This window comes from Rhineura floridana, chromosome 2, assembly GCF_030035675.1.
Source record: "Rhineura floridana isolate rRhiFlo1 chromosome 2, rRhiFlo1.hap2, whole genome shotgun sequence".
NCBI classification, from domain to species: domain Eukaryota; kingdom Metazoa; phylum Chordata; class Lepidosauria; order Squamata; family Rhineuridae; genus Rhineura; species Rhineura floridana.
In genome coordinates this window covers 12,685,872-12,713,693 of record NC_084481.1, presented here as the reverse complement: position 1 = coordinate 12,713,693, position 27,822 = coordinate 12,685,872, and the positions used below count along the sequence as shown (strand labels likewise).

The 27,822-nt window shown below is 40.7% G+C and overlaps 1 protein-coding gene across 3 annotated transcripts; it reads left to right on the top strand.

The window, feature by feature from the left end:
• The first annotated feature begins 1,079 nt into the window (after positions 1–1,079).
• Positions 1,080–27,004, top strand: IDH1 (isocitrate dehydrogenase (NADP(+)) 1). 3 transcript variants are annotated; one of them, XM_061607825.1, is made up of 10 exons: positions 1,080–1,263; positions 5,029–5,144; positions 6,932–7,058; positions 9,422–9,713; positions 10,133–10,238; positions 18,056–18,233; positions 19,277–19,428; positions 21,689–21,829; positions 22,833–22,995; positions 26,030–27,004. In XM_061607825.1, the coding sequence occupies exons 3-10, from the start codon at positions 6,937–6,939 to the stop codon at positions 26,121–26,123; spliced, it is 1,248 nt and encodes a 415-aa protein (XP_061463809.1). In that variant the 5' UTR covers positions 1,080–1,263; positions 5,029–5,144; positions 6,932–6,936; the 3' UTR covers positions 26,124–27,004. The 3 variants fall into 3 exon arrangements, with proteins under 3 accessions (XP_061463809.1, XP_061463808.1, XP_061463810.1); XM_061607824.1 differs by lacking the exon at positions 5,029–5,144; XM_061607826.1 differs by lacking the exons at positions 1,080–1,263; positions 5,029–5,144 and adding an exon at positions 1,288–1,311.
• The last annotated feature ends 818 nt before the right edge of the window (positions 27,005–27,822 follow it).

Here is a 27,822-nt window from a genome sequence, read left to right as displayed (position 1 = left end):
ACAGGCTAAGCTATAAGTATTTCCTTTAACATTTCACAATTAAAGTGATGGTACCTGATGATCTTCTCGCATGTATAAAAAGCCAGTTCTACATATTCCTTCACACTCTACCTGCTAGTTTATTGTAACCATAATGCAGAACCCACTGAGACTTTTCAGAGAAGCATCTTGAAATTCAAATGCTAGAATCAGGGATTTAGGCTCCACAACCCCCACAAGATGCTTAAGTGAATGGCTGCCACAGGGAAGTGTTTTGGACATAATATTACGGTGGAGGCAAGTTGCCAAGTCTCAGGGTCTGACCTGGAGCGTCAAGATTTCAACTTTCTCTGGTTTTTCAGCAAAAAGAGCAAAATTTCAGGCTGAGGGGCCAGAATCAAGAAGGCAGGGGATTATCCGGTTCCCGAGAGCTTTTAGTGATTATTCTTTAAAGACTCCAACGGAAGCCAGGTTTTCTCCCACCCAAGTGCCATCCTCTACCCTCATCTAGGCCCCACGCCATCCCACCATCTACCATGCATTGCTCCTTAGACTCCAGGATCCATGCCCTGTTCGCTGAGAGTCTGAAAGAGCCTCAGGAGACTCGGCAACTCTAACGTGCTGTTCAGCCACTAATAACGGGTAGCCTCGCTCCCAGGGACGGCACTGGAGAATAGAAACAAGGCGCCTGTGTGTTCCAGCCAGGCACTGCACCCGCCCGGTAGTCCTTGCAATATCCCGTCTCTGAGATCCACACCCGCCCATGATAACGCCGGGCTGTTCTTAAGCATTATTAGCAACCACGCCCCTCTTCTGTACTTTTGCTTCCTTCATCCACCCCCTTTTCCTCTCTATCGGCAGAGCGACTTCCTCGTCCCCCCCACCCTAAAGGTTTCTTCTCCCATCTTTTCCTCTGCTTCTCTCTTTCTCTGTTTCTTGCCAGCCTGCGTGGGAAGCGCGCATTGGCGAAGCGGATTTCTCCCTTCTCCTCTCAATTGGGAAACAAGGCTGCAAAGGCGGGACTAAGAAATCAGGCCGTAGGGAAAGGGTTATCAAGAGCCGGAGGAGGCGTGGCCTAAGCAGCCTTCCTTTAAACCAACCCTTTTCGCCCCTTTGCAGAATTTACAACATAGCTATAAACGACAGTGGGAGTTGTTGCAATAACCCTGGTGTAGAGCTCGGCTGTGAAATCAGCAGAGGCTTCAGTAGCGGCACTGACATCTTCAAGTTCTGTCCGTCGAGATCACCTGAGACGTTCAGTGATTGCTATCTAACCACAGAGAGGTTAGTCTCCTCGATCTCAACTTCTTTTGTATGTCTGCCTCTTTCTTGGTATGTACTGCCTTCATGATTAAGGGTGGTTCCTCATTTTCTGTTCTAAATCCCTGGCAATTAAGAATAGTAAAACAGCAATAACAGTCTCTCTTTTTTTAAAAAAAACTGTGGCTGTATAATGTCTTATTTTTTGTTATGACTCTTTCCTCAGATTCTTTGTGCCTACTTCTCCACCACCCCCATTGTAGAAATCAAACTGGCAGTGAAATCTATTTACACCACGTAGTTTTCAAGCTAGTTAAATCTGATCTATTTGGAGTCATTTAATATAGATTGCTTCTTTTATAACAAGCTGTAATAATGTACACAGTATTTTGTACATGCAGGTGTATGGCTAAAGAATAGGTCCCTTTCTCTCAGTTCAATTGCAGGTTTATGGATGTGTAGGGTGGTGTATGGTACAGAAGAACCAATGGGTGGGAATTATTCCAGAATCATTAAACTCAAATGAAATGGCATTACTTCTGAGAAGGTATGCCAAAATCCAAGTAAATGCAATCAATTCTCTATTGGATAGTTAATTTACACAACCTGAACAGTGAAGATCCCAGTTTAGATTACCGTTTGAGCTATATTTCATCTAAATGGTGCCTTTGAAAGTGTGGGTGTTCAAAAGAGTCTGTCCAGTGATATTGTTTGGCAGTGATGTGATTAAGATCTTGTCAAGGCATCCAAGCACCCCTCCAACAGAAAAGGCCTTTTGCCTTGAAGCGTAATGTTTGCATTATAGTATCCTTTTGCCCTTTTGTACATAGTCTGTAATCTCTGTGTGCAGGATATTATCTGCTATCGGTATTTTAGACCAGAGGTTTTGCAAAATCTTTACTTTCAGATTGTTCCTAGATTTAAAGGAAATGTAGCACAGAAAGCAGTGTCTATAGTATATTTAAAAGGGGGTTGCTTCTTGAATTGTGCTGTGCAGTTTTTATGTTACTATGCATTGCTGATACATTATTTTAAATGCTTCATTCTGGATTTTTCACAATAGTGTGGAGTCTCTCTCCATCTAAATAGAAATAAAAGCAACCACATGACAAACTGAGACTGCAAACTTTCTTTATGTTTATATCTTGCCTTTTCTCCAATGAAATCAAGTCAGGATACACTGTTCTTCCCCCGCCTTGTGGCTCTTCAAAGTACTGATAAGCCTCTTGTTTTAATTAAAATAATAATTATAAGTTCTTGCTCTTATCGCTAATGGGAGTTAATTATCTTGCATATGCTGCTGTTGCTTCTATGGCTGTAACAGAGTGAGGTTAAAGATAAGTGAAATGCAAATAGGAAAAAAACAACACAAAAGGCAGTAACACTTTCCTAAATGTAATACCATACCAACCACAACAAGATTCCTATGAGTAAGGCAGAAAACTAAGCATCTCACAACCAGTCAGGATTCCTACCCAAAAACCAAAAATATGATAAATGAAGAAATATTTATATAAGCATGACTATCAAATATATTTATTATTTACACAAACTGTAAAGATATTTATAGTGCACTCCTAGGTTTATTTATTCAGAAGCCCCAGTGTATTCAGTGGGGCTTACTCAAACAGGGACAGAAATGCAACCTCAAGTGATAAGCAACTTCATTCACACAACCCAAAATTCCGAATCATGCCACTTTACGCTGTTTTGCAACTGTTTATACTTGTTTTTATGGTTATTGGATTTTAAATGGCTTTATTTCTTGTTGTGAACTGCCTTGGTTTCCAACCCTACCTCACAGGGGTGTTGGGAAGACTCCATACACACACACACACACACTGCAGATGTATAAATACATACAGCCCATATAATAGTTTATTGTCAAACCAGTTGGTCATTGCAGAAAAATCAGTATTAGTTTTTAAAAAATCAGTATTACTTTCCTACAGAATAAAAACTGTAATACCTAAGTAAGCCCTGCCTACTTGCTTTAAAATAGGACTGGAGAAGGGGACAGAAAGAGTTAGAACACAAACACAATTCTTTTTTACATTCACTCCAAAGTCCCATTGATTTTGAGCACATTCATAACCATGTCTACTCAAAAGTAAGTCCTATTGAATTCAATGGGATTTACTCTGGGCATATGGGATTAGCATTGCTTTTACAAAAAGCAAGCATTGGGAAGGTTTTCAAAACACTGCCCAAGATCTGACTCCTGCACACAAGAGGAAAAAAAACTGAAATGTATATACTTACCCAATTTATGAGATTTTCAGATAAACAGGGGGTGAAACCACCATTTTGTTTTCTAGACACTGCCTCAGGTCAATGAAACTGAAACACAATCCCTGATTGGCTGCAATCCTGAACGGGTGGGGTTAAAGCTAGGAAGTGCTGTAGTAGTGTATACAGTACCATTTAAAGAAAGATTTAACAGTCGGGGGGGCGGCTGACGTTTTTATGCATATCTTGAGAACCGGACCACCTAGAAACTTTTTTTTTTTTAAATTAAAGCTGAGAATCCGCCGGGTGGCATGCATAGAATCTGGATAAAACCCGGCTAACCGGGCAATATGGCAACCCTACCAGTACAGGCATGAAGCCCCTGGTAGGTTGCCCACAAGGAAATAAGCCCCACTCCTGTGCTAAACTATGGTTTATTAACTATGGTTAAAGGCCCCACACTAATCAAGGTTTGTAGCTGATTTATACACCTTAGTTAACACTGACCGTAACTTAGTGTTACATGTGAATTCAGACCCCCTCCTTAACTATGGCTAAGAAGCAGTCACCATTCAAACAGTAGCCATTAGGGAAGAGCAGGGGGGGAAATCAAAGTCTGTCTTTGAGCTGTTTTTTTCCTGCCACTTTTATGTTTTCATACTTGTGCTCTTTTGTTTTTAATTTTGTAAATCGCCTAGAAATCTTTAGACATCTGGTGTTATAGAAATTTATTAAATAAATCAATGCTGTGCCCTTCCATGGGGGGGGGCTCTCTCAGTGGCACCTGGTCACCCTAGGGCTGGGGATGGGCGAAAGCATATTTTCTGTTCTCTCTATCCCAGTAGTTTAGAGGAGAACAATTGAGAGTCATTGAGAGTCAAGCCCACTTCACATAACTCTGTGCTTTTGTCTTCATAACATGCCCAGAGTTCTGGTGTGTGCTTGTTTTTGCTTAAGCTAGAGGATGACAAGAAATCAAATAAAATTGGAGTCCAGGATCTGGCTTTGATAGGTAAGGATACCCCCTCCAGGACTTCTTAGGCTGAACACTGTGTTCAAATGCAGATATTCTAAACAATTTGGGCCAATTCACACAGTTACTTTCTCTGTAGTGAGGAAATGTGCCCTGTCCTCAGTCTTGCTTGGAGCTTCAGTTGTGCAGAGAAGTGAAAGTATAGGGTTGTCATATTCCAGTCCCTCAAATGTGGATCAGCTAATTTGCATATTATGCAAATTAAGCATATTTTTTCTTATGTGACTTCAAGTTGATTACGACTGGCAACCTTATGAATCAGCAACCTCCAATACCATCTGTCATGAACCACCCTGTTCAGATCTTGTAAGTTCAGGTCTGTGGCTTCCTTTATGGAATCAGTCCATCTTTGTTTGGTGTTCTTTTTCTACTCCCTTCTGTTTTCCCCAGCATTATTTTTTTTTCTAGTGAGTCATGTCTTCTCATTATGTGTCCAACGTATGATAACCTCAGTTTCATCATTTTAGCTTCTAGTGACAGTTCTGATTTCATTTGTTCTAATTCCCAATTATTTGTCTTTTTCTCAGTCCATGGTATGCGCACTGTTAACCAGGCAGTATGAAACCGTGAATTGTCATATCCATGGATACAGCTGGCAGTGATTTTCTACTGTAGTGGCAGCACTTTACTCCACAGAAATCAGGTGTGATCAGTGGTTTAGCTCTGGCTGTACAGCCTAGATAATTCTTCCATATCTCCATGTGTGCACCTATTCCGAGCCACAGGCTGAGTCTGCTTACATGGTGGTGAAAGTAGCTCTGTGAATCTTTGTGAAGTTTAATTTTGGATGAATAATCCCAATTGCACAAGTGAGAATACTTGCATGTACCGTGAGTGAATAATAATTTATAAAAATCTGAGGAGTAGCGTCTAAAGCACAATCTGATTTTAATTTTTGCATCTATCATGAACACATGCATACAAGAAATTGGATCTCTTCTGAAGGAAAAAATTGCCAAGTCATTGCTGTTTCATAACCAACAGTAGTAACTAAATACCTGTAGAAATTATAAGAGAGCCATAGATTGTTTTAGAACAGTGCTTTTGTTGACAGGGATCAAGGTGCACGTAGAGACCATAACTTTTCCTTCTATTTGAATAACTGGCACTCTCAGAAAAGCAATATACAGCAGAACTTCCTGTTAGCAAGCAAAGAAGAAGAAAAATCTGTGCTGGCTGTACCTTTGGTATTATAGATCCTGTGTACACATAATTCTGCAAATTGCATTGGGCTGGTTAGTTCATATGATTTTCAGCAGACCTCTCTTAATTCACTGGAGTTGTCTGTGTGTGAACAGGTACTATTTGAGCTCCCATGTCACACATGGCAACTTTTACAATCTGGAAGGCATATCTTGGAGCGTTAGTTTGTGTGGCCAGGTATCACTGGGGCTAAGATCTATGAGCTTGCATACAAACATCTTGCAAATCTTAGGCATATATAAATAATGAAACGAAGATGTTTCATGCCACTATCCGTAAATGGCATGGTTTTGAAGAAAGCTCGCTTGCTAGAACCTGCTGTGGCCTGCTCACTGCTAGGATACATGGGGCAGGAAATCACACAGAATGTGCAGACTTTGGGCTCCAGCACATACATTTACTGGAGGCAACTCTCTGTGGCAGGTTTCCATACAATTCCAGTAATATTTGAAGGATGGGATTGTGTGCAGTTGCCATGATGGCATGGGTAGTAGCCATATAACCTTGGGAATCCAAAACAATGCTTTAGCAACATTTCAGGGAAACAATAACCACACTAGTATGGAAATGTTTGGATTTGTCCTTGGTTGTTATGGCAATTATGTGGAAGCTAAACTGGTCTCGCCTTGAATACTTCTTTGCCTTTTCCCAATTTGCTGTTGTCCATTCCCTCTTGGTGCAAAAGGGCAGGAGGTGGGTGCTTTTGTTTGTATATGGTGAATAGCCAATTGTATATTCCTCTGAGAGGTTCACACACCAAGGACGTTTGGGGATGATAGTAGATACATAACCCTCTTAAAACTAATGCTTTTAGACTTCATGGTTGTGGTTTTCAGTTTGAAAACTGAAGGCAGTATTTTCCAAAGCATTCAGGGACTTGGCTGCTGTGCTCTGCATGGCTGGCTGCCCCTTGTTCATACATTCTGCTCATGCCTATACTGTTCCTTATTCATAGCTGTCTTTCTGTTGCAATCATTCTACACTCTCAAGAAACTACAAAAAAATTAAATTTCGTCTTCAGAATGAAGCATGAATTGTATTGGTGTGTATAGCTTATCCTCAGAGCAGACTTTTGCATTTTCTTGTTAGAAAATATGAAGTGCATTGAGAGGGTTGATACCGAATGTGGGTAGCCTTTTCTTGTCAGTACCACTAGCTAAAGACTCTTATCAATTGATGTTGCCATAATCTGTATTGTTTTAATCTTTTTGTTTTTCCCCCTATTAGTCATAATGTCTAAAAAAATCCATGGAGGACCTGTTGTTGAGATGCAGGGTGACGAAATGACCCGTGTGATATGGGAGCTGATTAAGGAAAAGTTGATCTTTCCCTATGTGGATCTGGATCTCCACAGGTATCTGGATCTCTACAGATCTTCTGTATTGTGGGGGGAAATTCCAATTTGTGTGTGTGTGTGTGTCCACTGCTTCAGTTCTTGTATCTAAACAGTCTCACTTGATATTTTCTTTCTTGGGGACTATCTGCCTGTTACTTTTTCCTGACACCAAGATTAATTTCCACATTGAGAAAAAATTGTGTGTCTTTATTATAATGGATCAGTTGCTTAGTAACTGTGTAATAGAAGCAAATTGTCTGAAGTGACTCATGACTGTGTGTTCACACTTGATCCAGATTCTCAGATCTACATGCTCTTTGTTCTTCTTTCCAACATTAAAATGAGTTTCCTCATTTGTAAGTGACTGGTGCAGAGTTGCTTAGAACCAGAGATCACATACTTCTGTTGGCCAAGCTTGTCTTAAAAAACAAAACCTCAGGATCAAGATAAGCTTGAACTGGTGGAGAAGGGAACCTGGCAACTGTTCTTTGCACTGTACTGCCCTCCGTCCACACAGTAAGGATTCTTTCATGTGCCTGCCTTGTCCATATTTTTCAGACCGGCATGTGCCTCTTTGAGTTAACTAGGCAAATTGAGTTACTACCTTTTTTTTTTTTTTTGCAAGTTCCTATGTCAGACTGGCACAAATGTCTGGCAAAAATAGAATAGGTTTGTAATTCTTTCCCATCACTGCATCTCTGTGCTAAGGAAAGCCCAGGTTTTAATGTTCCTGTCTCTCTTCAATTTTTATTGTTATAGAAATTGTGCAGGTTGGGGGGGGGCATAGCAACACCATGGACAGCTTCAGGTTTCTTTCTGATTTCCTCAGCCCTTGAGTCCACTATCCCACCCGCAGCCCTTTCACCCATTTCTTGGTTCTTCATAGCTCCACCGAGTACAGAAAACCAGAAAAGCACAGTATCCAGAAAAATGATTTTTCTCCTCTGCTGTCACCATCTTGGCATGGTCTTCTAGCTGCAAAGCTGTAGCCTCAATTACTCTTTTCCAACTTTATTCAGTTCAGGACCTCCTTAAATCAGGGGAGCCTGCAGTGGGGACTTAGGATATCAGGGATCACAGTCAACCTGTTCCACAAGATGTCAAAGCTATTGACAAAAGTACAGAAAGATCTTTTCAGTGTGTCTGTTGGTTATAAATTAAACCCAGGAATCTTTTAACCTTTTCCCTACTTCTCTTGCACTTTGCTTTTTGTTCTCGATACTCAGCTACCTACCTAACCAGATGTTCCACTTTGCTTATGCTGATGCTGCCAAAGCAGAATCAGAATCTGATAAAATAGCTGTGCAATCCCACACATGCGAGTCCACACACATTTTCATTCTTTTTTTATTATTTTAAAGGAGGGCATCAACGTTTCTGTGCAAGCAGCTTATGTTCATGATTGCTCTAGGTACAATTAGTGAGTGTGTAAGCTTATTCCTCCAAGTGCTAACTTTGTGAAATTACCCCTTTGTATACAAAGTAGCTCCTTCTTACTTGAATAGTATATCACACAAATGGGGTCCTGCAACCAAATGTTGTAGTGTATCCCTGGTGTATGTGTGCTACCTAAATTTGTGGCTGAGGGGTCTGACAAACCAAACAGGCTTGGGGTTTTATTCAGTTCTCTAAAGAGCCAGATTTGATGTGTGAGTATTTCCATGGTTATCCAGTCCCACACTTGTAAATACCAAGTAGCTATGGTGAATGCATTTCAGTTTTCCAGTGCTGCACTAACCAAGAAGACAATTAAAGCCTTTATGCAGAAAATGCTGCAAGGAGTCAGGAAAGATATTCCAAAGAGCCATCTTGGGAACAGATCAATGGAACGGCAATTTTTCTTATTTCCTGAAAACAAGATCTTTAAACACTGAGGGTACAGAACAAGTCAGCTACAAGTGAACGAGTGTACCAGGGGGTTACAACCCTTCCATTGGTTCACAAAACCAGTATGTTTATGTATGCATGTATAGATATAAAGACTCACCATTCAATCTCTGAACCACTGTACTTTCTTCTGGAATTCTTTATATGTGCTGGCTCTTCAACAGATATTTTCTTCCTTGGTCATTTGAACAATCAGTCCTTAGCATTGTCTATAGGAAGTGGTAGACCTTTCTGCTTGTGTTGGCGTTAGGAATGCTAATGATTAAGCGGTATATAAATAAATAAATAAATAAATAAATAAATAAATGTGATAGCTGGTGGTGAAGTCACTAGGTGGTCATTTTAGTTGGTTCATGCCATTTTTTATCTCTCCTATGCTTTTAAACATGCTTTCCATCCTGAATCTTAAGGACATGATACAAATGTTTAGTAATGTATTGGATGGGCCCATAAGGCCTTTAACAAGTAATTGAGTTTTGGGGTCTTGCTTGCAGCTATGATTTGGGCATAGAGAACCGTGATGCAACAGAAGACAAGGTCACAGTGGAAGCTGCAGAAGCTATCAAGAAATACAATGTAGGAATCAAGTGTGCCACTATCACTCCCGATGAGAAAAGGGTAGAAGAATTCAAGCTGAAGCAGATGTGGAAATCTCCAAATGGAACAATCCGAAACATTCTTGGGGGCACGGTGTTCAGGGAAGCCATTATCTGTAAAAACATCCCCCGACTAGTATCCGGATGGGTAAAGCCCATCATCATTGGCCGTCATGCTTATGGAGACCAGGTGAGTACTTAAGGCTGTTAATGTTGTGCTGACCCTATCAGACATCAGAAACTTTGTATAGTTAAAGAATGCACGCAAAAGTAAGCAAAATGCAGCTACGGTGCCATGGATTGTCATAAAACATGTCTGTTATAGATTTTAGATATGGTAGGTTGTAACAGATAGGTTGAACTGCAGTTTTTGTTAATGACTGATCTAGATCGAGTTGTGTTGGAATCTCTGTAGACTATAGTTGGGGGTGCTGGCCTCAGTACAGAAAGCATTTAAAGGAAGTACTATTCTTTCCTTCTTTCTCCCCAACAAAGAGAGAATATTGGAAATCTGATCTGACACATACATTGTATGTGGTTCTGGTAAGATATGTAAAAGGATGTCCATCCCTGATCAGAGCTGCCATTTTGTTTGTTCTTCTCTTGCAGTATAGAGCCACAGACTTTGTCATTCCTGGCCCTGGAAAGGTAGAAATGACCTACACACCAAAGAATGGAGGCAAACCTGTAACTTATTTGGTCCATAATTTTGAAAGTAGGTGTCCTGAGTGAACGGAAGTGTTTGACTGTGGAGAATTGCGGAGGCATATACGAGAGAACTGTGAATAAATACGGTATTTTAGTGTAAGCCTTGTACAAGTTAGACGTTTGGAACTTAAGGACCTAATAAATAATGGCACAATCCTAACCGTGTTTGTTCAGAACGAAGTCCTATTGAATCCAATGGGGCTTATTCCTAGGTAAGTGAGATTAGGATTGCAGTGTAAATAACTGATTGAGCCGGACTTTAAATTAGGTATCCAAGTTGTCAGCCTGCATGCAGAGGAACTGGCAACTATATATAGGACTTGGCTTACCATCTACTTAGTAGTGAGTTAGGGTCTCCCATCCCACAATTTCCTCCCTCATTGTGGCTTTCCCACAAAACTAACTTTCAGTGCACATTAAGTATGTAAAAAACAGCATTTCTCTTCTGTATCTCTTGTTCTGCCATCGGTAACCATTGTTCCTATTACACCCAGCCCTATTCCTTTCCTGCCAGAGGGAAGGGCACAGCCTCAAAATCCAGAATTGTCATGTTGATCAAACAGTTGTGAAACCTCAATGGTTGTGAAAGCAACTTGGATTTATTTCATTGTCTTACTTCAGTCTATGCAATACAATAATGTAGTTTAGAGTAATTCTAATATTGCTATGTATAGATAGGAGGAAAAGACTGCAAGGTAGGATTTATTGTAGCACTTGCAAACACTGAGGTCTTGTAATGCATGTTTAACAAAGGATGGGGATTGCTACTTTGTTTATTTTCTCGAGCTGTCCAGGAGCCTTTAGAGATAGGATTGGTGGGAGCATGTGCACAAGGGGTGTAAAGAGAAAAGCTGCAGAAGATAGTGTAGCTCTAAGCAAGGGGTTAAAGAAGTGGAATCTGTAGGAGAGTCTGCAGATTGTAGATAGCTGTAGGAGGCAATTGGGAGAGTGACAGGAAAAAACCTTGCTGATAAATATTATCAGCCCCCATCATTGACTTACTTTGCATGATTGTTGTGAAGGTCACTTGGGCAATGTATACAGAGCATTTTGAACACTCAAAGTGATTTGTGAATGCTACTACTACTACATGTTAAGTGTTCAGTGGTTGATGCTGGGTGGTTCCTGTATGAAGACGCTTGAGAGGTTCAAGATTACTGTCCCACAAAATTATGATCAGGTTCCTTATTACTCTGCAGTCTCTCTCTCTCTCTCTCTCTCTCTCTCTCTGTGGGGGGGGAGGGAATGTCAGAAGCTGTGCTGCCTCTGCCTCCTTGACTCCTTCAGCAGAGCTTGGGAAAGTTGCCATCAGACTGTGGGTGGAGAAACAAGAGTTAACATTGCAGTCTTCTGCAAATGAGGCTTCATTCATTTAAGATGTAAATTAGATGTCTCTTCCATACTATATCTGTATATTTAGTTTGTCCCATTCCCTCTCTCCTCTCAGTGTACGGTTGTATTCATTGATGTAGACATGTAATGAATGCTGTATTAAACTGCACATATATACGATACGTCAGACAGTACAAACGGGCGTCACTAGGGCAGTTCTAACGCCCAATTATTTGTCTTTTTTGCAGTCCGTGGTATCTGCAAAGCTCTCCTCCAGCACCACTTTTGAAATGAGTTGATTTTTCTCTTATCTGCCTTTTTTCACTGTCCAACTTTCACATCCATACATAGAGAGCTGTAGTCCTGCTTTTGTGCTTTCCTCTTGAACTTTCATCAGCATTCGTTTCAAATCATTACTGGTTTCTGCTGGTAGTATGGTATCATCTTAAATTATTGATATTTCTCCCTCCAATATTCACACCTCCTTCATCTTGGTCCAATCCTTCTTTCTGTATATGTTCTGCGTATAGATTAAATAAAGAGGGTGATAAAATACACCCCTGTCTCCCACCCTTTCCGATGGGGAACCAATCATTTTCTCCATATTCTGTCCTTACAGTAGCTTCTTGTCCAGTAGCCTCTTGTCCAGAGTATAGGCTGCGCGTCAGGACAATCAGATGCTGTGGCACCCCCATTTCTTTTAAAGCGTGCCATAGTTTTTCATGATCTACACAGTCAAAGGCGTTGCTGTAATCTATAAAGCACAGGGTGATCTTCTTCTGAAATTCCTTGGTCCGTTCCATTATCCAACATATGTTTGCGATATGATCTCTGGTGCCTCTTCCCTTTCTAAATCCAGCTTGGGCGTTCAGCATTTCTCGCTCCATATATGGTAAGAGCCTTTGTTGTGGAATCTTCAGCATTACTTGCATGGGATATTATGGCAATAGTTCAATAATTACTGCATTCTCTGGGATCCCCTTTCTTTGGAATTGGGATGTATATGGAACGCTTCCAGTCTGTGGGCCATTGTTTAGTTTTCCATATTTCTTGACAGATTTTTCTCAAAATTTGGACAGATTCAGTCTCAGTAGCTTGTAGCAACTCTATTGGTATGCCATCTATTCCTGGTGTTTTGTTTCTTCCAAGTATTTTAAGAGCAGCTTTCACCTTATATTCTAAAATTTCTGGTTCTTCATCATATAGTTCCTCCGTGAATGAATCTGTCATCCTTGCATCTCTTTTATAGAGTTCTTCAGTGTATTGCTTCCATTTTCCTTTTATTTCATCTCGGTCAGTCAGTGTGTTCCCCTGTTGATTATTCAACATCCCTACTCTTGGTTTAAATTTCCCTTTAATTTCTCTAATCTTTTGGAACAGAGTTCTTGTTGTACCCTTTTTATTGTCCTCTTCTATTTCTATACAGTAACTATTGTAATAGTTTTCTTTGTCCCTACGTACTAGTCATTGTATTGTTGCATTTAGGGTTCTGACTGTGTTTCTGTCTCCTTTTGCTTTCGCTTTCCTTCTCTCTTTAACCATTTTAAGAGTTTCTTCAGTCATCCATTGAGGTCTTTCTCTCTTTTTAACTAGAGGTATTGTCTTTTTGCGTTTTTCCCTGATAATGTCTCTGACTTCATTCCATAGTTCTTCTGGTTCTTTGTCAACTAAGGTTAAAGCCTCAAATCTGTTCCTTATTTGATCTTTATATGCTTCTGGGATGTTATTTAAATTTTATTTTGGCATTATGATTGCTTTGTTGTTCTTCTTTAGCTTAACTCTGATTTTCGATATGACCAGTTCATGATCTGTACTGCAGTCTGCTCCTGGTCTTGTTTTCGCAGAAAGTATAGAACTTCTCCATCTTCTGCTTCCAATTATATAATCAATTTGATTCCTATATTGACCATTTGGTGATGTCCATGTGTACAGTCATCTTTTTGGTTGCTCAAAAAATGTGTTTGCAAGCAACAGATTATTGGCTTCACAGAATGCAATTAAGTCTTTCTCCTGCTTCATTTCTGTCTCCTAGGCCCCATTTCCCCACAATTCCTAATTCTTCTCTGTTCCCTACTTTTGCATTCCAATCCCCCATGATTATCTTGTTTTGGCATGTGATCAATTTTTTCCTGTACTTCTGTGTAAAATCCCTCTTCTTCTGCGTTTGCTGTCAGAGCATAGATTTGGATGATGGTTATGTTGATAGGTTTCCCATTTAATCTCATTGATATAACTCGCTCAGACCTTGTGTTGTAGCTCCTGCTACATCACTTCATACTATTAAAGCAACCCCATTTCTTCTTAATTTCTAATTTCCTGCATAAAATATTTTGTAGTTGCCTGATTGAAAATATCCCATTCCCATCCATTTTAGTTTGCTCACACCAAGTATTGTAATGTTGATGCGTTCCATTTCTTGCTTGACAAATTCTAACTTTCCTTGGTTCGTGCTTCTCACATTCCATTTTCCTATTGTGTGGGTCGTACAACTCTGGACTATCCTTTTGCATCTGTGCGCATCAGCCTCTGGGCTTCCTTTCGGCTTTGACCCAGCTGCATCATTAGTCACAGCGCTACTCGTACTTGTCCTTTGTTTTTCCCCAGTAGCTCGGTGAGTGCCTTCTAACCTGGGGGTCTCATCTTCCAGCACTATCTCACGTTGCATTTTGGATACTCTGTTCATAGGGTTTTCGTGGTAAGAGGTATTCAGAGGTGGTTTACCATTGCCTTCCTCTGAGTTTGGATGCATCTTAGTCTGGTGTTTCAGCTTTGACTATTCCGCCTTGGGTGTACCTGCTAGGAATCTAGTCTCTTGGTCTAGACTCCTGACAACATTGCTCTTAGCTTCTTCAGCACTCTCAAACCCCCTCACCACGTTAAGGTGTGCATCCTAGAGGGATCCAGAGTGCATCCAGAGGAAATACCACCAAATGAAAATATTAATTCATTTATCAATGTGGTCCATTTATCTGTCACAAGAAAGAGGAGGCAGCATAATACAGTAATTAGAGCCACGAAACCCAATATGTAAAAAGAATGGAGGCCTTTTCATTCTTGCTTCTCCAGTTTTCATCAGCCAGCACAGTCGAAAGAGCCACCATGGACCATCCAGGGCTTCATACTAAACATCTTTTGGGTCCAAGTACAGCTGAAACAACCTCAGTTCTTCATTCAAACCCCTCCCAGGTCAAATCCAGACCAGCTCCTTTGATTTGCAGGCAGATGGGTCAGGCTCTTCAAAAAAGAAAAATAAGTTTTGTACACCAAGATGGACCCAAGCTAGATATACCAGTGCACATCTTCTTGCCACTCCATTTTGGTTTTTTTCAGGGTAGTTCTGGTTTAATTTGTTCTAACACCCAATTATTTGTCTTTTTCGCAGTCCATGGTATGCGCAAAGTTCTCCAACACCACATTTCAAATAAGCTGATTTTTCTCTTACCCATTTTTTTCACTGTTCAACTTTCACATCCATACATAGAGATGGGGAATACCATGGTCTGAATGATCCTGACTTTAGTGTTCAGTGATACATATTTGTAAGTGAGTTCTCCAATAGCTGTCCTCCCCAGTCCTAGCCTAATTTCTTGACTATTGTCACCATTTTGGTTAATGACTGTGCCAAGGTATTGATAATCCTTGACAAGTTCAGTGTCCTGATTGTCAACTTTAAAGTAGGGAAGGGCTAAGCTGGGGTTGAGGGAGGGGGGATTTGCTGCTTCCCCCCACCTTGCAATCATGTGCATGTTTACTCAGAAGTAAATCCTACCCTGTTGAATGGGGCTTACCCACTAGGACTGGCGTCAGTTTTGCTGAGACGGCACCTCAGCATTGCACCTGCACTCTTTGCCCACTCACTTCTCCCTGCCTCCCATTACATCTGTGGTTCCCACTGGCCCTCAGAATCATCCCCAGGCCAGCAGAACAGTGAGTGCTTTTCTACCCTATATCTCAGTGGTAGGCTGAGCATGTGATTTGCATGCAGAAGGTCCTGAGTTCAATCTTTTGCATATCCTTGTGAAAGGGAAAAATGTTCTAGGTTGTTTGTGTGATGATCCCACAGCTGGCTCTGTGTGTGTGTGCTATTACATTCAGGGATATACGGGAATTACAATTTACGAGTAACATTAGTACAAAAAACATTACTAAGGATTCTGTATGGTCTGGTACGGGAGGAGGTCCATGGGAATGACACCATGAGTTACCGTACCAGGTGACACCAACCCTAGTGACGCCACAGAGTACAAAAAGTAGTTGGTGGCTGCGGTCCTAAAAAATGTTCTGGGGACACTTACAGCATTCCCCCTCCAGTGAGTAGTGGCCATGAATGGACAGTTGTAGGCTGTGTGCCAGCTTGCAGACTGTGACAAGTGGAGACTGGATGGAATCTGTCCAGACATAACTGAGGCTTCCTTCTTAATCTGCAGCCAATGTAACATCATGTTTTGCAACTCATCAGCTGTATTCCAGACATTTTTTAAAAAAAGAAAGCTTGGGAAATTTCTGAAACTGTCCTTACACTAACCCTGTAAGGTATGTCAGTATCATTCCCATGTATCAGACTGGGGTGTAAGAGAATAGCGGCTTGCCTAAAACCACCCAGTGAGTTCAGTGGCTGAGCTGAGATTAAACTAAGGCGGCTATGAGCAAAGCCCTTCTTAACTGTTACATTTACATTATGTTACCTGCATTGATGAGTGTTCTCCTAAGGCCTACATAATCATTCCAAGAAGGACAACTTTTATCACAGAGTAACCTTCCATTGTCAGCTTTAGTCTTGCCTTTAATTGCTGTAAACCGCCCAGAGAGCTTCGGCTATGGGGCGGTATATAAACATAATAAATAAATAAATTAGTCTTCTCATGTTAGAATATTTAGATATGAAATTATTACCACAAGACACTCCCAGTTTCTGAAAAGTCTCTGAAAGGCTTTTGTGAACAAAAAAGGTTTTACCTGGTGTCTATTACAAAGCAACAATTTTTGGGTGTTGAGATCAGTAGAGGGGAGCCCTCTGGGGAATTCCGCCACCCTCAGTTCAGGGAGGGTGGCTTAGGAGATGGCCGATGGTGGCCCCCAAATTGTGGAATCCCCTCCTCAGAGAGGTGCATCTAGCATATGCAGAAGACACACCTCTGTATGCTAGCTTTTGACAGCTGAGATATATGTTTAGGATCTACCTTTAGTCCTTGTTTTAAATTGCATTTGTATGTGTGTGTGTTGTATTAAGTATTGGCTTTACTTCATTTTTAAATTGTGTCATTGTTTTATTATAATGTGAACTGGAACCTTACTGACCTGGGTGGATAAAAAATCCTATAAATAAGATAACATGGCGTACCATAGCTGGAACACCATAGCCAAAAAGGCCCTCCCCCTCACTGCCACCTTCTCCACTTCTGACAAGAATGGTTCTTGGGGGAGGGCCTTGGCAGACACCCAAGGGCGTGGACAGGGAGGGCCTTCTCTCATATCAACCCTAAGGGCCCGAAGCCATTTGGGATAAGGACTAGCACTTTGAAATCAGCTCAGAAGTAGGCAGAAGACCGGAGAAGCTCTTCTAAAACAAACAAGAATGAACTACCCCAGTTGAAATCCTCTCAGCTGTGTTCTGAATCTGCACAAATTGTAGTCTGTGAAGGGTTTTTGTATGCCTGAAATCTGAGTGACTGCAAGTCATTAAAAAAAGTGTGAAGCCAAGATGAATGTGTTTTATTTTGTTTAGGTATTTTTAAATTGCCTTTCACATGACATCCTAAGGCAGTGTACGAAGTACAACAACAAAATAAACAGTTTTAAAACAGTAAAAAATACAGTGTTTTATCAGGACAAAAAGGAATACGCTTATGCATAGACCAGCTATACTGATAGCGCTAGCATTTTGTGGTAATTTCAGCTTTATAGATTAGAAACAGAATTTTGTTTTGGCTGTCCTTATAACACTCACTGTGTTCAAGCTGTAATGGCATTGTATGCAGTAAGTAATGGCCTTGGATAGGAATGTGCATTCGTATCATCAGGAGCCAGTTCAAGGGAGCCCAGATAATCAACATAAATGTAGCTACAAATGCACATCCAGAGGCACTTTTGTATCATCTGCTTGTTTATAAGCTTCCTTCCATGCTTGGGTCTCCCTCACTGTGTGGGACAACTGTATGTACAGGAAATGTGAGAACTGGCTTTTCCTGGCTGCAAGCCTCAACAAATGGAAAAGCCTGAATTAGGTATACTAGATGAACTGCTTCTCTCTGATTTGTACATATCCCATTTTCTTTCTGTGTTGCTTTCAGTTTCCACAGATTTTTGGGTGACTTTGGATGGCCAAATCATGGGGATGTTTACATGTGATACACTCGAAATAGGGTTGCCTCACATTCAAAGTACAATGTATTGCACAATATTTGGTGTGTGCGCACACGCGTGCCGCTCAAAACCAGATGTTTGTTCTACTGGTATCCTTTTTTAACTTTCTCTGTTTTTTCTATGCTATAGACTGTGGAGGTGTGGCTCTGGGAATGTACAACCTCGACCAGTCCATCAGGGACTTTGCCCACAGTTCTTTCCAGATGGCATTGTCTAAAGCCTGGCCTCTTTACATGAGCACGAAAAATACCATTTTGAAGCAATATGATGGGCGTTTTAAGGACATCTTTCAGGAAATCTATGAGAAGTAATCAATATAATATTTTGTTATATATTCATCTTGCAGGTATCTCTCTGTTTAAGGAATTGTATCATTTTTTATAAACCATAATAGCTGATCTCTGAGTCTCTTGTCAAAAAAGTCCTCCTCATAATCTTACATTTTTATTTTTTAAATTCAGCGGAAGCTGAACTGATTGTGCATTTTGCATGACCTCTTTCTGTTAACTCCTCCTGAAAGCTCAGGTAAAGAGAAACTATAAATTTGGGTGAATGAGGAACTGCTTTTCACATTTTAAAATTTAGACCCTGTATTTTGGGTATAAATTATACCCAAAAGAAAAATCTGAAGAGAAACATTAGAGGGTCAAAGTCATTCTCCTACAGCTCTTGTCCTTAGGATCTGGAAGGCAGGCAAACTCCCTTTCTTCCAGGCTGAGTAAGCAAAGGACTCTGTATCATATACCACTTGAACAGGGAGTGAAGCTTGGACACTGTTCTCCCTGTATAATGTACCTCAGTTCCTTGCCACTATCTGTGCACTGATGGAGAGAAATGGTAGTGAGCAGTTAAGGGGCAATTAAAAGAGAGTGGGCAAAGCCTCTGCTGCAGATCGCTTTGCAGAAGGAAGTAGTGGTGAGGAGCCACAGAATCCTATAGTTGGAGGGGTCCTTATTGGTTACCTAGTTCAACTCCTTGCTCAGTGCGGGAAGTTCCAGGTGGCATCCCCAATAAGTGGCTGTCCAGCTTCTGCTTAAAGACCACCAGCGAAGCAGAGCTCATCAATCCTTTCAGTCATTGGTACCATTGTCAGAATACTCTTACCTTCATGAAGCTTCTTCCTAATGTTCCAACTGAAATCTACCTTCACATAACTCAAGCTGAAGTTATCTAAAATGTGTTAGCATTCTTTGTGGAAACTCATGCAGGTTTTCCCCCACTTCCTCGTTCTCCTTATGTAAGCTGCTTTCCTTTAACCATCTTATCTTCTCTCTCTAGGGTAAGATAGCCATTGCACATCCCAGACCTGTGATTGTCACAAGTGACATTCTGTGCTCTTTATCTCCACAGGGAGTACAAGTCACAGTTTGAAGCCAAAAACATCTGGTACGAGCATCGGCTGATTGATGACATGGTGGCCCAAGCTCTAAAATCTGAGGGAGGGTTTATCTGGGCCTGCAAGAACTATGACGGCGATGTGCAGTCTGACTCAGTGGCACAAGGTATGATCCACTTCTCTCTTACAGCCCTTTTGAAGAGAAGAAAGTTCTGATAGCTAGAGATTAGCTAACTGTATGTCTCTGGCAATATGTGGCCTGGCTGTGCAGGGCGTGGCTTAATGATGTTGCTTAGAATATCAGAACAGCCCTGCTAGATCAGGCCAAAGGTCTGTCTAGTCCAGCATTTTGTTTCCAACAGTAGATAGGCGGATGCTTCTGAAAAGCCTATAGGCAGGGCATGGTTACAGTCCCCCATTTGTTCTCAGCATTTGACATGATGGTTTAATTTTAAATAAATCCCACCAGGAAATTTGAAACATGCTAAGCTATTAGTTCTATACCTCAATATTTTGATGCAGCCTCCAGGATTTGGTTGCTATCAACCCCCCCCCCCTCCCTGAGGAAGTACCTGGGGTAAAGGTACATCAGTTTGTGGAATGTTAATATCTAGAAGTTGCCTGGTAAAACTATAATGGACTTCTAACATAGTCTTTTTGAGAAGGCACAACTGTAGTGTGCATTTCAAAGCACAGTCTCCTGTGTGATAGTTTAGATTCGGTAGATATAAACTATTCTTGGCCTGTCTCTTCTCCAGATTCAAGATAACAATCTCTTGAGGACTGCTATAAGCTTATATTTATTAAGCAGGAAAACAAAAAAAAGTAGCAGATTACTTTTATTAGAAGAGCACATTCTTGGTGGCACAATGTGCAAGCTCTCACATGGCACAGAATTTGTCAAACAGAAGGTAGAAGAATTCTCTTCTACATACAAAGCAAGGTTATTACTTGATGCAGATTACTGTACTCATTTCAGCTATGTAACAATATAATTCCAACACCCTTTTCCACATCAAATGTGTATGTGTACAACACATCAGCCAGCAGGGAGTTGCAAATCACTGTAAACGCTCCTGTTTAGAGGCTTCTAGTGTTGATATAAGAAATACATAAGCTGGTGCAATTTCTGACAGATCTCCTTTATATTAGCAGTGCATGACTTCAAATGCCAGTACTGGATGAATGCCTTTTCACCCTGGATCAGATCACCAAAGGGCCAAGAACTGCAAAGGGAAGGCTCTGATTCTCGAGTCTTAATCTGTGGCTCGGATTTACTGCTGGCAGCAGTAGTAACTCTTCTTGGTGATGGTGATCTCAGCAAGCTTTGAGCACTAGCCCGATAACAGAGTTGACATTTGAACCAATAAAACTGTATTGTTGCTATCACATTTGTAGTTTTATCTTCTCTCTAGCGTAAAATCATCAACACTTTTTTAAACAAAAAGACAGAGTTCTATAGCAGTAATGTTGAATGTGATGACAGTGTGGCATATATTTGTATAGTGGGACTGCCACTTTCTAGATGTGAATCAGCAAAGCTCTGTAAAATCAAGATAACACTTTTTAAAAAATGACAACTGCTCAGAGACTCTCTTGAATGTCACTTAGCCTTCTCCCAACTGTATGTTGTCTATAACAGCAAGCAAAAGATAGACTCCTTTCTTAGGTACACTGGGAAGAAAAACTGGTTTTGCTACACTTAAGTGCTAGGGAAGCAGGAGACATTCTGAAGGAATTGAGATGCTATGGCTGAGAGGAAGAGTTAGCAGCAAAATCGAATTGTTCAAGAGCTAGCCTTGCTTGAAAGGAACCACAAGAATTAAAAAGACTATTGTTTGTAATTATCCTTCGGGTGAATTGTCATAAAATTACTGTGTAGCCTAATGGTAGTCCTGATGCTATTGGCCGTAACCATTGTCCTGTGCAGTTCAGAGCTCCTAAGGGCAGTGGCCTCTGCAAAGCATTTTCATCAGGTAGCTTTAGGCCACCAAGAGTATACCATAAGAATGCTATTGCCATCTCCAATTTCACCAGTGGAAAACACCTGTGAAAATTAAATTGGAGGCAAATTCAAAGACAGGGCTAGCTAAGCGCATACTTAATTCCTTTCCCTTATTGTAGCATTGTTATTCCCTCCCATTTGCATCCCATTTGTGACTGCATTTGAGGCCTGGGTTATATGTTCTTTTCCAAATTAGTAGACCTATCTTAGATTAAAAAATGAGCAGTTAAGCGGTTGGATCAGAGACGTTTCCTTCTTCCCCTTTCTGTCTTGTGTATATATATGATGCCTGTTCAGGCATACTAAGGGGGGTTGATTTTTATTCGCTCATTGAATTGCTCTGTCTGGTGAGCCATATTGAACTATGCAAATGACTGGGGTTTTCAAAGAAAGGCATGGCTAAGTTTCTAATCATGTCCAGGTTATGGCTCCTTGGGAATGATGACAAGCGTCCTGATATGCCCAGATGGCAAAACTGTTGAAGCTGAAGCTGCTCATGGTACAGTGACTCGTCACTATCGCTTGTACCAGAAAGGTCAAGAAACCTCCACTAACCCCATTGGTAAGCTGCTACCAACTTTCTCAGTAATTCCTAGAAAATACATTTAATGTCACAACATACTCCCAAGAAACCCTGAGAATAAAAGTTTCATTTAGTTGTTGTGCTTAATTCTGTTAGGCTGTATGAGAGATTATGCCTACAGGACCAATGTATAGGGTGAAATCCAGGGGAGGGGAGGCAATTTTCTCCTATTGTCCCCCTTCCTCCTGTGCCACTTTCTGTGCTGTTGTGAAGAATTCCCAACACCTTGGAACAATTTTTCTGGGGGCACAGAAGGGGGAACAGCAAGCATCAGCTTTCCTTCTTTCACACTAGCTAGCAGAGACCTCTACTGGGTTAAGAGCTGTTCTGCAGGTGAAATGGCAGCATCAGATTTCTCCCACAGACGTGAGTGAATGAATTCTGCACTCTGTAGATATGTCAGATTACAAATTAATTTTGCGGAATGCTTGTAGTGTAGTTTACACAGCGCAGATGAACTTCTTGATGTGTAGTGTATGGAGTTCAAACTGACTAAAGAGAGAAACCTAAACTGCTTCCAGGATTGAAATTTGCTGTCATTCTGCATTAATAACAGTAAGGGCTCCATAGTGGTGAACTGTCTTGACAAAAATATATGACAGGTGAGAGATCCAAGAGGAAGAAATCTTGCAAGAAAACACCAGGTTTCTAATACATGAAAGTTTATTCATGTCATCAATCTCGTTTAAAAAGTGTGAAGCAGGGTTAATTTTGATATAGGAAGGAAGGGATTCCTCAAAGTGGAAGTCTAGATGCGCTATAGGACCATTATAGCTGTGTGTCAGCATGTTGTCTGCTAGAGACTGCAGAGGATAAAGCATCACGGGTTAAGGTTCAAGAAATGCAATCAACAGTTGAAATCGAAATTAGAATGTTAGGTGCTGTTAGTGTAGGAGGGACTAATGTAGGTAATAGAGATGGCCATTATTTCACGAGTGGAGCCGTTGGGTTGGTTAATCTTTCTTCCTCCTACTTTTCCCAGCATCCATATTTGCCTGGACTAGAGGTCTAGCTCACAGAGCAAAGTTAGATGACAACCCAGAACTTAGGAACTTTGCTTCTGCCGTGGAGGATGTCTGTGTAGAGACCATTGAAGCTGGCTTTATGACAAAAGATCTGTCTGCTTGTATTAAAGGGCTACCTAAGTAAGTATGCAGGACTATATGAAAATAACCGTTGTGAAGTCTATGGGAGAAAGTAAAGCTATATCAAGGAAAATTTAATTTATTTAAAAAGAATTCAGATAGTACATAAAAATAGAATTTTTTTATCTAAATTGCTTGTATGGTGGTGGTTAAGGCTTAGACCTGAATTTACCCCAAAGACAAGCAGTTACAAGAACTGAAAACAGAACTCATATGTAAAATATGATTACAATGCAATTCAGTCTCTCATGCCAATTGTGAAAGATCTTAGTTTGTATTATATGCTAAAGTAGCCACATCAGACCAACATTAGGAAAGATGCATTAAAATACCTTGACATTTCCATAAATGTAAGTTCTCTGGAAAAGAATGATCCCATACATGCTTTTATACTTTAACTAAAGCCTCAGGATGGTACTACATTGAGGGAAAAGGAGCAGGGTTGGTGTCACCTGGTGCGGTAACTCATGGTGTCACCCCCCATGGACCTCCTCCCGTACTAGACCTAGGGTGCCTAGGGGCGGGACAGCTCTGGGTTAGGGTTGCCATATTCCAGTTCCACAAATCCGGGCTGGCTAATTTGCATATTATGCAAATTATTTGCATATTAATATTTGGATTGTCCAGTTGTTTTGTTTTTGTGCCCAGGAATTACCACCAAAAACGGGAAAGATGTGAGGAATCTTTTTTTAAAAAAACTTAACATTTTCAGCCTTAAATGCTAGACTCTAGTTTCCAACACTATGGAATGTTGATTGATTAAGAGGATTTATATCCTGCCCTTCTGCTGTTAAAAACAGAGCTCAGGACAGCTTACAAATATAATAAAAACAATAAAAATGCACAATCAATATAAAAACATAATAAAAATGCAAAATAGCAACAAACAAAGTAAGTCAGGGCAGCAGTACGGTTAACCATTACATATATGATATATTTCAGTGATGTGGTGGGTGGAGAAAAACAAGCCAAAATGTTAGGAAAATTAGTCTTTCACGCCACATGCTCAGTTCTATATACTGTTGCAGCAAGTTTGACAAGTTCCTCCAGTATTCCACTGGTGCAGGCACTCAGACATTCAAAGTATCTGTATGTTTCTTAGGTTTTATAAAAGCAGAGTTTTGCTTAACTCAAAATTTCTTCTCCCTTTGATCAACCACATCTACACAGGTTCCACCTCCATACTCAAAATAAAACTGGGCCTGGAAGTGTGCAACAACCCCACACATACCTTGCTAATTAGATTACCAATGCCAGGATGTCTGTCTTATCGACTACTCTCCTGCTCCCCCCCCCCCCCGGGCATCATGAAAGACCCAGTCCTGGGCTCAGAAAGAAAATAAATATCTGGTCCTCTTCAAAGTACTGATAAGCCTCTTGTTTTAATTAAAATAATAATTATAAGTTCTTGCTCTTATCGCTAATGGGAGTTAATTATCTTGCATATGCTGCTGTTGCTTCTATGGCTGTAACAGAGTGAGGTTAAAGATAAGTGAAATGCAAATAGGAAAAAAAAACACAAAAGGCAGTAACACTTTTCTAAATGTAATACCATACCAACCACAACAAGATTCCTATGAGTAAGGCAGAAAACTAAGCATCTCACAACCAGTCAGGATTCCTACCCAAAAACCAAAAATATGATAAATGAAGAAATATTTATATAAGCATGACTATCAAATATATTTATTATTTACACAAACTGTAAAGATATTTATAATGCAATCCTAGGTTTATTTATTCAGAAGCAAGTCCCAGTGTATTCAGTGGAACTTACTCAAACAGGGACAAAACTGCAACCACACGTGATAAGCAACTTCATTCACACAACCCAAAATTCTGAATCATGCCACTTTATGCTGTTTTGCAACTGTTTATACTTGTTTTTATGGTTATTGGATTTTAAATGGCTTTATTTCTTGTTGTAAGCTGCCTTGGTTTCCAACTCTACCTCACAGGGTTGTTGGAAAGACTACACACACACACACTGCAGATGTATAAATACATACAGCCCATATAATAGTTTATTGTCAAACCAATTGGTCATTGCAGAAAAATCAGTATTAGTTTTTAAAAAATCAGTATTAGTTTCCTGCAGAATAAAAACTGTAATACCTAAGTAAGCCCTGCCTACTTGCTTTAAAATAGGACGGGGGGGGGGGAGAAAGAGAACACAAACAATTCTTTTTTATATTCACTCCAAAGTCCCATTGATTTTCAGCACATTCATAACCATGTCTACTCAAAAGTAAATCCTATTGAATTAATGGGATTTACTCTGGACATATAGGATTAGCAATGCTTTTACCCCCACAAAAGCAAGTATTGGGAAGGTTTTCAAAACACTGCCCAGAATCTGACTCCTACACACCAGGGGGGAAAAAACTAAAATGTATATACTTACCCAATTTATGAGATTTTCAGATAAACGGGGGGAAACCACCATTTTCTGGCCTTGCAATGAGGTTTAGTAGACACTGCCACAGGTCAACCAAACGCTTCACTGATTGACTGCAATCCTGAACGGGCGGGGTTAAAGCTATGAAGTGCTATACAGTAGTTTAAACAAAGATTTAATGGGGGGCTGACGTTTTTATGTATATCTCGAGAACCGGGCCACCTAGAAACTTAATTTTTTTTTTAAATGAAAGCTGAGAATCTGGGCCAGCTAAGGGGCTAAACGGGCACCGGGTGGCATGGAAAGAATCCGGGTAAAACCTGGCTAACCGGGCAATATGGCAACCCTACTCTGGGTGACACCCCCCCTCTCATGGTGTCACCCTGGTACAGTCCACACTCCCCGCACCCGGCTAGTGACACTGTTGAAAAGGAGCAATTCAAGTATTCACCCCACCTCATTTTTTAAAAAAAAGACAGCATGAAACATTGTCTTATGTTGTTCAGAAACATTGCTTGCATATTTATGGGACTTTGTGCCACCCTGCTCCTGATCTGCAAAACTAGCTAATTTTTAGAGTGCTTTTAAACCTTGTACTATCATAACATTTTACACTCTCCTTTCTTTTCATCTCAGCGTGAAGCGCTCTGACTACTTGAGCACATTTGACTTTATGGATAAACTTGCTGAAAACCTGAAGGCAAAACTATCATCCCAGCCAAGACTTTAAACAGCGGGCCTCAAGCATTGCTCTGGAAAGAAGGCTGCCTGCCTGGTGAATGAATCGCACTATTGTGTAGTATATAGCACTTCCTAAAAAATGAGTAGAAATCAATGTAAAAGTAGAAACATGTTCAGATTCTCTCAAACCCCTACATTCAAGTGGCTTACTATATTCTCATGTTATTTTTAAAGGAATACAGGGCAGGCTTGATGGCTGCATCTATGAATTAAGCTGTTGGCCTTCTTGCCAGCCAAAACCTCCAGAGTAATAAACACTTTTTGGGGAATGGGGGTGAGTTGATGTTCTACAACGAATGGTTTAAATAACCATCAGGTTTTGTTTTCTGGCTGGCTATAAGGCCCTTGCTGAAGTAGATAAAGCACTGCAAAAGATTCTTAACCTAATGAAAATGGACCAACGCTGCAATCCTGACCCCTACTTGCCTGAGAGTAAGCCCCATTGAATTAAATAGGACTTACTTCTGAGCAGACATCGTTAGAATTGTGCTGTAGAACCTTCTACAACCAAGGTTGTAATAGTATTTTACTAACTAATGTTAGGGCTGTGAATCTTTGCCATGATTCAGCAGGACAAAGACCTGGACAAATAGAGTGCAGTCCTTTTCTTTCCTTATGTGAAGTAGCCAAGTTGAAGTGCAGAAATAATTTACTCCTGCATTCAGGTCAGGTGTAGTTTCTAAGTCTTTCAGATATATATTAAGGGTGCAGTTTTTCAAGCCGCTTGACATCAGCCATTTTGAACATTCTTTCTCTAATGTTGGAACACAACACAGTGTGTCAATAAACACTGCCCCATCTATAACTCCTGCTGGGTTTTTTGGAAACGGGATGGAGGATATTAAGCTTAAATAAAGCACTAATATATTATCCCTATGTGTTGTCTTGTCTGTGACTTGTAGGGAGACAACTGGTAAACTGCAATTCAGTTGACAAAGTAAATCCTTCCACTACAACTTGCAATTAAGTACATGGCCTACCTAGAAGAGACAACTACAGCTAGGGTAGGGGTTGCTACTAACGAGTGCTGTACTATCCTACTGTGTAGGAATGGAGCTCTGCACCCATTGCACAGAAGGCAAACCTTAATCAAAGGCAGAGCTGGTGTTTGAGCCCCGTAACACAAACACTCATTTGAACGCAGATTTTTCTGCTGACAAAACACCCAGTTCACAGAAGGCAAGCTCTTTTTGTCTATACGAACCCAGTCGCTCAATTTCTCTCCTCCTCCCCTCTCCACCCCAAAGTCATCAGGCTTACATCACTCGCAACACACATTCAGGATGATTATTCCAATTACTGGTTGCTTTTTGGGGTCAAACCTTCATAGGGCAACATACAAAAATAAAGAACTGTAGTTTCTTAGGCAGAATATGAAGCACTGAGTGCATCATCACATACACACTTCTAATCCCAAATTCACCCCCGCCCCGCAAAAATATACACACCTTTTCTCTCAGGTTCACTCCTCCAACACACAAACACCATTTATCTAATCCTGCATATACATACACCTTTTTCTCCCTTATGTCCAGTTGCTTTCCATATTTAATTCCTCAGAAAGTCTCTGGGCCCCTTTCTGAGGAACTACAGATGGCAGGTTCCTGGAGGACAGTACTCACTCCAAAGCTCGTGCAGCCTTCCTGGCTAACTTTTTGTTTTAAACTGATGGGGACAAGGGGCTCCCA

Excerpts from the sequence above, each read along its gene's own strand:
- IDH1 (XM_061607824.1), top strand. The coding sequence starts at position 6,937 with ATGTCTAAAAAAATCCATGGAGGACCTGTTGTTGAGATGCAGGGTGAC. Across the intron at positions 7,059-9,421 it reads GTGGATCTGGATCTCCACAG|CTATGATTTGGGCATAGAGA; the intron begins GTATCTGGATCT and ends TCTTGCTTGCAG. Across the intron at positions 19,429-21,688 it reads GTCTGACTCAGTGGCACAAG|GTTATGGCTCCTTGGGAATG; the intron begins GTATGATCCACT and ends AATCATGTCCAG.